At 40.8% G+C, this 9,324-nt stretch overlaps 1 protein-coding gene across 1 annotated transcript; it reads left to right on the plus strand.

Annotated features, from left to right (window-relative positions):
- Nucleotides 1–5,352: 5,352 nt before the first annotated feature.
- On the plus strand, nucleotides 5,353–9,036 carry MGP (matrix Gla protein). Its single transcript, XM_012753745.2, has 4 exons — nucleotides 5,353–5,522; nucleotides 6,941–6,973; nucleotides 7,836–7,911; nucleotides 8,651–9,036. Exons 1-4 carry the CDS (start codon nucleotides 5,462–5,464, stop codon nucleotides 8,790–8,792), a joined length of 312 nt encoding a protein of 103 aa, XP_012609199.1. The 5' UTR covers nucleotides 5,353–5,461; the 3' UTR covers nucleotides 8,793–9,036.
- The last annotated feature ends 288 nt before the right edge of the window (nucleotides 9,037–9,324 follow it).

Below are 9,324 nucleotides of genomic sequence, written 5' to 3' on the forward strand. Positions count from 1 at the left end.
TGGGCCTAGATTTTCATTTTTACTTGGAGTCTAATTAACTGTAGAAATTGGCTGTGTAGACACTGGGAGATATAGCATTCTCAGTAGACCAAACCAGAGCTAATGTCAGACAACAGTCAGCAAACATGAGCATTCACAGACCAGAAAAGACCTGAGGATTCCTGAACTACGCTGAAAGGTTTTGGAAAGTAACATATTTAAGTTGGGTTTGTTGGAGCACACAATTTAGTGTACAGAGTACTGGTTAGAGAAATGCAAGACTTAGGTTCTGATACTAAATCCATCCCTTTCTCTGTTTTTATAAGTCATTTAATTTTCTGGGCTTAAGTAGCAATATGTGAGCATTTAATTGAAGAAATTAACATTTGATGTATGTATATCTTTGTATAATTTTATCTTTAGCTCTGAAAGTGGGGACTCCAGGAACTCTGCAGACACGATCACAAAATTATTTTAGCAGGTGTCAGAACTCGGGGGAATATTGCATGGTTATATCATGATTAAAACCATGTTATTTCACATCAAACCTCCCTGTGTTTGAAGTCTTTATTTTGCCACTTGGTTGCCATGTGACCTTGGATAAACTCTTTAACCTCTCTGAGCCTCTATTTTCTTATAAATAAGATATGGGTAATTATATTCAGTTCATAAGATTATTATGAGAAGTAACTAACACAATGAATAAAAGTAATTATCAGAGAATCTAGTAAACAGCAAGGATTTAATGTACAATAGTAGTACTTGGAAAGTTGCATAATTTTTATTTGATTTTTCAAATAAAAATTTTGCTATCTCATTTAAAAATTGAAGCATGTAATAAGAAGGAAAAGGGCGGAGGAAATAATCAATAAAGGAAAAAAAAAGAAAAACCCCAGGTGTTCCCAGCCAGGAGCGCCCCACCGCTCAGGCTTCTCCACCTTTATTTTATTAACATTCAGGCTTCTCCATCTTTCCTTGGAAGTTTCTGCCCATGACTCCCCAGAGGCCCCTCCCGCGGTTGAGTCTGACAAACATTGATTTTCGCTTTGCTCTGCTTAGACAAATTAAGAAAATGAATGAAGGATTTCATGCCTGGGAAGCTCTGTCAATTAACAAATCTGAGACACAGCATCCATTCAGGGGCTCCCCTTTAAAGAGCAGAACTCAGAGGTGGGCCCTGTCCTGTGAAGTTGGCTGGCTTTCGTTGTCCCTTCATGTCCTAGAAAGAGATTTCTGTTTTTATCTTCAGGACTGCTGCTTCCTAACTCCTTTCTTGTTTGCCTTCTTCCTTTACTGGCAATGGTAAGGGTTTTAGTGCTGCCAGTAAAAAAAAAAAAAAAAAAAAATGAAATCATAAAACCAACATTCTGTAAATAAAGCTGAATCTCATGGAACAGCAAGAAAAAGAAAGAGGAGAAAAAATCTGACTGGAGCCAGGAAAATTCCTCAAAGAGACAAAATGCCTGGCCATCTGCAAAAGAGTGAGGTAGAGAAAGGATAAGCAAGGATGGAAAAAGAAGGGGTGGAATTGGTAGGGAAATAGGTTAACCTTATTATTCCTGTGCCATTGTTTTAGTCATAGAAGTGCCATAGAAAGGGGATGCCACTTTTGGTATGTCTTCCAGCAAATATAGTTTTCTGATAAGCTTCTCCCCCCAACGATTCCCGGCTGCTCTGCCAATGTACCTCTCCTCCATTCTTTCTGTGAATTCAGAATTATCTGAGCTTGTCATCAGTGTTCTTCTCCATGTCCTGGAAGCAGAGATGCTCCTGAACACCCATAAGAAAAGCTCATCCCAGTGAGAGAGCTTATCACTTGGTCTTCTCTAAGGCCAGCTGGCTGCCTAAACAGATTTTTTTTTTTTTTTTTTGAGACAGAGTCTCACTTTGTTGCCCAGGCTAGAGTGAGTGCCATGGTGTCAGCCTAACTCACAGCAACCTCAAACTCCTGAGCTCAAGCAATCCTTCTGCCTCAGCTTCCTGAGTAGCTGAGACTATAGGCATGCGCCACCATGCTCGGCTAATTTTTTCTATATATATTAGTTGGCCAATTAACTTCTTGCTATTTATAGTAGAGACGGGGGTCTCGCTCTTGCTCAGGCTGCTTTCGAACTCCTGACCTCGAGCAATCCGCCCGCCTCGGCCTCCCAGAGTGCTAGGATTACAGGCGTGAGCCACCACGCCTGGCCCCTAAACAGATTTTTAAATAGGAGGAGCCACTAATTAAATTTGTGTTCTAAGAACACACTTCATGCATGAAGGTGGGGCTCATGTCTGTATTTTTCTCCACTGTAGCTTCATCCTAGAGTTGGCACTTAGTAGATACTCAATACGTTTGTGGGATGGATGGATGGATGGATGGATGGATGGATGGATGGATGGATGGATGGATAAAAGAAAGATGAAGCCAAGAGCCTCCTTCTGGCCCTGGCAGGCATAGTCATTCTTTTCTTCTTCCCCTGAGAGCAAGTGAAATAGGAGATCTTGTTTTTCTCTGTGGTTTCTGTTTCTTGGGTTACCATATTATGAGGAGATTCCTATACAATTTTAAAAACTGGCAATCATATCACTGTCTCATATTTTTGTTGTCACTTTTGGGAGTGCTCTCAAATATTCTCTCCACTAAATAACTTGTCTCTTTTTTAAGAGAGGTATCTATATAAGTGTCTTTCATGATTATTTAAAATCCACATATTAGTTGGAGTTGCAAGCTTCATGTGGTCTAGTCTTGGCAAGATATCCCAATTAAGAAAATGCATACTAGAAGCCAGAATTAACTTTTAAAATTTCAATATTTCCTTGCAATTCTCAAACAGTATTTTACAATCTCAATCCTATTCCTAACCAAAGCAACTCTTAACTTGCCTTTTACCATGTCATACTTTTAATATGTCTCACCTCCGACAGCTACCTCAAAGTTTTTCTCTCTGTAACTCAATCTCTACCTAAAAATCACCTAGCAAACCTCACTTAGCAAACCAAATCTGCAAGGCTCTCCTCATTTCTCCCCATCCATTTTTTTTCTACCTCCATTCTTTCCTTCTCTCTTCTCTCAGATGAGCCAGTCTTGGCCTTTCCAATGCAAAGCTCCTATCCCTGCTTTATGAGTTAGTACAAGTCATCATCATCAAAACATATGACAGCAGTTGGCATCCACAAAATTGTCTTTGAGATTGTGAATGATGTGAAGGAAGAGAAAAAGAAAGGTTCTGGATTTTCATACATGTTAATAATTTTTATGTGTCATATATAAATGGTATTTTGCATGGAAGAACCCAAGAATAGATGGAGAGCAGTGGACAGGAAAGACAGATGAGCAGCTGGTGAAAGACAGCTCCCATAATAAAGTGTTAGACTTGCAAACACCATGATAAAGAGAAACACTTAAAAATTTAAGGCATCCAGTGAAAGCAGTAATAAAAACTACTTGTGATAAAAGGTGAAGCTTAAGCTGGAAGAAGAGTAAGATTTCCAAGTCTGGCTGCAGAGAATATAAAAATAAACGAGCAATCATGATGTCCTAAGGCTGAAAGATCACAGTTGCTATTTAAATTTGGGGGTAGAGGAGACTTCTGGAACCTGGCTGGAAAAGACAGCACTAATGTGCATTACAGAGCACATATTTGTAGCAGGAAAAGGCAGGGAATTCTCTTTAATTCTGGAGATGGGTGGGGATATGAGTAGCCTACTCATTTTAAGGATGAAACATTGAAACTAAACTTGTTTGATGTTATGTTAATTGGGGGTTAATGACTGAGCTGAGTACACATAAAATGTTTACCCATGGCTAGCTTGTTCCCCTAAAACCATGCAATGTAGTAAACTAGCTTTTTCTCTTTAAATTATTTATTGATAATATAATGATTTGGGTGACTCATCTTGAGAAAAGGACACTGTGGGCAACACTGGGAACAATTTTGCAATTTGAAGAGGGGAGCAACCACCAATCTCATTAGTGGAAATTGTGATGGTTGAATTTATCAGAGATGAAGATACATTGTCTTCTTTTTGAGGTCCTTGCTAAGATTTGACCACAAAGAATCTATCACTTAGCATGAAAAAATTTGGAGGGTAAACCTGAAGTTTACTGATGCCTCAGAACTCCCTAATCTTTCAGATTACAACAGAGCTATTTCCTTTAACAGAGCATCCTTTAATATTTATAAATGTTATTCACAGGTGGGAGTGAGAGGGAAACTTTATCCCAATAAGACACAAAGAATGAAGCACGAGGCTCAACGCAGTTGTTCATTATCGTTCCTTGAAATACATCTGCATTGAAAAGTACACCCACCTACGCCCATCCCAGCCCTGTTTCGGTGTTCCCAGCCCAAGGGTCAGCAGTCCTGAAGCTGCAGCTCTTCTACAATCTGCTGCTCTGAGACTCAAGTCTATTGCCTGCAAAGAAGACTCTTAGATGCCAAAGCAAATAAGACACATCTAATAGGAAACGTTTTCTCCTGTAAGAAAAGAACAAGCACTTGTGTGCCTGAAGGTACAAAGATGCACGCTTGTGAAAACCTGTTTGAGGATACCTTACAGCTAAAGAGCAAAGTGAATAGTAAGTAGCTATTACTCACCTCCTTAGGGACATGTCTTGTTTGTCTGAAGATCCTCACAGCACCTGCCACAGTGCCTTGCATCTGTCTCATCTGCCACTCACTGAAAGCTTGTTGAATTGGTTAATAATTGAGACAAAGCCTTCAGAAAATGAGAGAGGAGTATCCTCTTATCCTTGCTGTACTTTTGATCAATGATATCCTGCCTACGAGAGCATTAGGTCACAGGTTGGGACTAACTGGATGAGCGAGTTACAATGGAGCCAATTAAGGGTTCAGAACTCATGTCGCCACTGGACATCTCTACCTCACTGAACCCTTGGGAAAATGCCAAAGGTGCACCAGGCAACTGCCTGATTGGTCTAGGACTGATAGTTCAGCTCTACTGGGCAGATGTCTAAATTATAGCCAGCACAGAAAGTGAACTCCTTTCTCCCCCACACCTCTTGTCAATTCATCAGGGCAGCGAGCAGAACACTGCAGCTCTGTCTGTGGACCAAGAGACCCGCAGTCAAGGCCAGGAGGGTAGATCAGAGAGGGCATTCGAAAGGCAAACACGTGTTTGTGGCAACTCCCTTCTCTGTGGACCTTTGCCCAGGTCTGGCCCCAAACACAGGGTGGCCACAACGCCTGTACCAGGGCAGCATCCTGCTGGAGCACAGTCCGGTCCAGGAGTGAGGGAAAAGTGCCCACCCGGAGTCGATAATATCTGGAAGGAATGACTATTTGGGAAAAGTCCCAGTGCTAGCTCAGTGCCAACCCTTCCCCACCTTCTCTGGCCCTCTGCCACTGGTTCCTCCCCTCTCAGCTGCTCTGGTGCTTATAAAAACCACACAGCCTTCCACCAACCGTGTATAGGAGCCTCTCTCCCGACTGCTGCTACTCGGGACCCTGAGACTGACCCGCAGGACAAGCGAGAGACCATGAAGACCCTGCTCCTCCTCACCACCCTGGCTGCCTTAGCGGTGGCGGCTTTGTGTTATGGTGAGAAACTTTTCCCTGCCATTTCCCCGAGTTTTCTTTTCTGTCCCTAACTTCAGTTTACTTTAATTTTTCCTCTCCCTCCTCCTCTTCTTCCCCCTTTCTCTGCTATAATCTTAAAATACCATTAATTTCACATTTCCTGGTCTCCACGGACCCTGATCTGTCCCATCAAGTATTTTTTGGACCCTAAATATATAGATTTTTGCAGCAACTTAACAGGCAAATGTTTTCAGTGGTAAGTCTCTGTATACCTAGAAACTTAGATATTTCAGAAAAAAGATAATCAAATTCCCGGCTCCTGCATTCTCAATTTTCAAGGATGTTTATTTAGACTTTGGCATCAATGGGTGAAGGGTTGAATCACTTTAAGAAAATCAGTTTTCTTGTGAAGAATAAAGTGTAGCTCTTTCTAGGTACTGGACAATATCATGAACTGACTATATTTGTCCAGTGAACTAATTTTAAAATAGTTTTATATCTTAAAATTTCAGGAAAAAAATCAATTTCATAACTTCTATTGTCAGAAAATAAATTTTGCCTGCTTTTCTATATGTTGTTAAATATGTGTGTGCTCAAAGCTTTCTGAAAGGGAATTTGAAGCAAAATTATTTACTTAATTCAGCTTTATGCTTCAATTACCTGGATATTTTAGCTGGTTTGAAGCATAAATTACATTTACAACCCTAAAGATTATGCTTCTTACTCTTGAAATGATTCACAAATTGTCAGTATCAGAGGATTTGATTTCTTCTCTTCCGTTTTAACTTTTCAAGCAAATTCAGTTGCTTACAAATATAAGCCTCTTATTCCCCAATTTACCTGTTGTGCTCAGGAGAGTGGTAGAAAGAGGGAAGCTTTTGCCTTGACATCCTTTCGGTTCTCCCTCTGAACTGGCGTTGTGCCCAGCATGAGTTGTCAGCCGGAGCCAGTGGTTTCTGTTGTTGCCAATTTGACAGGGGCTCTTAAGAGGCTTTCGGAACCCTCCCAGAAACCTGGCCTGCTAAAGCCCCGCTGAGCAACCTGGCTGTTTCTGGACCTTCCTGCACCTTCTTTGACCCTGTCCTCAAACAGGCCCTGAGTAAGTCAGACAGGAAGGCTCCCTGGAAACTTCTGTGCACTACTTTAAATGTCTTATTTTGCTTGTCTGAAGACCTCATAACATTTGGGAAATTTTAGTCAAGCCTGATCACTACCTCCTTCAACAACAGGGAGACAAAAATGTAGAGAGATCGTCACAGCAAAGACAGAGCTAGCGAAACGCCTCGTGCATCCTAAGTTCCTGAGATTTGTATATGGCCACATTGCTAAATATATTCTGCACATCTTTTTGACTCTTCCTTGTCCTTCTGTCCCTGTACTTAGACTACTGCAGTGTGTAATAAACAATGATACAATGAATCTTTTCTGTTTAATTCCAGAATCTCATGAAAGCATGGAATCCTATGAAATTAGTAAGTGAATATTTGACTTCCTTTATTTACATCTCTTACATTAAAGAATCTCTCCCTATTTTTAAATAAACAAAATGGTAAGGCATATCACAGAGAGGGAAAAAGAGGGCCTCTTTTGGAAAAACTAAAGTAAATTTAAAAAGCCAATGCCTATAAAAAATGACTAAATGGGCGATTTTTAAAGCTTGAAGTAGTGTGATACGACATTTAAACTACATTCAACATACTTAGAAGCTATAAAACCTCGTTTGGGAATTTTGAGTTGGCACCACATCCACCACACAGATGGAAAACAAGCAGTAATGACACATGGCAAAGCGCGGAATTGGAGGCAGGGACGGCTGGGAGACCGCAGACGTCAGCCCTGAGTTGAACGTTGCAGAGTGTGTGGACTTAGAAAGACTGAGTCTAGGAGGAAATGGTATATCACTCTTGTTTTTAATTTATTCATTATTTTTATAGTGTTTAAACTGCTCATTTACTGGAAATCTAAAATTATGCTCTGCAAGCCCTCACTCGGGACAGAGAGTGTCCTCTTCTCAAAAAGAATTAAAAACACACCAAATAGAGATACCAAGATTAACAAAGGCAAAGCGATTGCTCTGAGGCAAAACAAACAAAACTCCAAAACTCGCTGTGGCCCATGGGACAAGTCTCTAAGACACATAGTTGGATTATTGGCTTCCTGGGATGAGGCAGGTTGTGAAATCGACTTTATATTCCCCTTTGATTGTTGCCAATCTCTGGTTATGTGGAATGCATGAATTAAGGAGCTTTCACACATATTTGGGAATGAATACACATGGAAATATTTTCAGCTACTGTTTCCCTAAAACTGCATGTATTTATTTTCTGTTTTAAGGTCCCTTCCTTAACAGGAGAAATGCTAATACCTTTATGTCCCCGCAGCAGAGATGGAGAGCTAAAGCCCAAGAGAGGTGGGTGACACGCCTTCATTTTCCCCTGGGTAGATCACAGATGTGCATGGAGTCAGAAACAGCTTTTTCATCATATACATTATTCCTCATTGTATCTTAAACCCAAAAAATTGAACAATTACAGTAAACTGAATTTTTAGACTATTTTGTGAAAGACCCAGATAGCAGAGGGAAAGAGGACCAAAAAAAAGTCTATTTTCATTTAAAAAAAAACCCAAAAAACAAAACTTCCCTGTTTTGGTTTTTCTCCCGGTTCTTCAAATATCTCTTAATATTGGGAGGAGTGGGTGGAACCTCTCTCCAGTATTTTCTTGTGCTTTTTTTTTTTTTGTCCTTATTTCTTATTTCTCCACTTTCTTTTTTTTTTTTTTTTTTTTTTTGAGACAGAGTCTCGCTTTGTTGCCCAGGCTAGAGTGAGTGCCGTGGCGTCAGCCTAACTCACAGCAACCTCAAACTCCTGGGCTCAAGCAATCCTCCTGCCTCAGCCTCCCAAGTAGCTGGGACTACAGGCATTCGCCACCATGCCCGGCTAATTTTTTGTATATATATTAGTTGGCCAATTAATTTCTTTCTATTTATAGTAGAGATGGGGTCTCGCTCTTGCTCAGGCTGGTTTTGAACTCCTGACCTCAAGCAATCCGCCCGCCTTGGCCTCCCAGAGAGCTAGGATTACAGGCGTGAGCCACCGCGCCCGGCCTCTCCACTTTCTTTATGCTTCTCAATCTTGGCTTCTTTCTAGGGTCCGGGAACGCACCAAGCCTGTCTATGAGATCAATCGAGAAGCCTGCGATGACTACAAACTTTGCGAACGCTATGCCATGGTTTACGGATACAACGCTGCCTACAATCGCTACTTCAGGAAGCGCCGAGGGGCAGAATGAGACCAGAAAAAAAAATCTCTTTTTCTTCTGGAGGCTGGTGCCTGGTTTTGTTCCCCTCTGCAGTAGCATTACTGAAATATATAGACTCATATACAATGCTTGTTTCCTATATATTTTCTTGCCTGGCTGCACCCCTTCTTTTCTGCTCCAGATTGATAAGTAATGAAAGTGCAGTATAGTGAAGGTCAAAGGGGAGTTCACATGTGTGATCACTACATAATAAATTTCTGGTTTGATACTTTCATTTTGTGAATCTGATTTCTTATGAGAAAATGCTGAGATATTTAAATCATGGCCCACCAAACCCAGAATAGGAGATTCTCTTCATCCCGTGTCTAGTGTTGATTACAAGCATAACTACACAGAAAGAATGAAACTGAGAAGCCACTCATCTAGTCATAATTTGTCTAGACTCACTCTACCTTGGTATCAGTGAATGATTGCTTGCTATTATGTGTTTTCCAGGATTTTCCAGTTGTAAGTTGTGGCAAATACAGGGTTCACCTCATTTGTTTCTCATCTCATGCATCAA

This window comes from Microcebus murinus, chromosome 10, assembly GCF_040939455.1.
Source record: "Microcebus murinus isolate Inina chromosome 10, M.murinus_Inina_mat1.0, whole genome shotgun sequence".
NCBI classification, from domain to species: Eukaryota; Metazoa; Chordata; class Mammalia; order Primates; family Cheirogaleidae; genus Microcebus; species Microcebus murinus.

What these genes read in the sequence shown, in the direction of transcription:
- MGP (XM_012753745.2), top strand. Translation starts at nt 5,462, where the DNA reads ATGAAGACCCTGCTCCTCCTCACCACCCTGGCTGCCTTAGCGGTGGCG. An exon ending in CATGGAATCCTATGAAATTA is followed by an intron (nt 6,974 to 7,835) that starts GTAAGTGAATAT and finishes TTCTGTTTTAAG; the next exon opens with GTCCCTTCCTTAACAGGAGA. An exon ending in AGAGCTAAAGCCCAAGAGAG is followed by an intron (nt 7,912 to 8,650) that starts GTGGGTGACACG and finishes GCTTCTTTCTAG; the next exon opens with GGTCCGGGAACGCACCAAGC.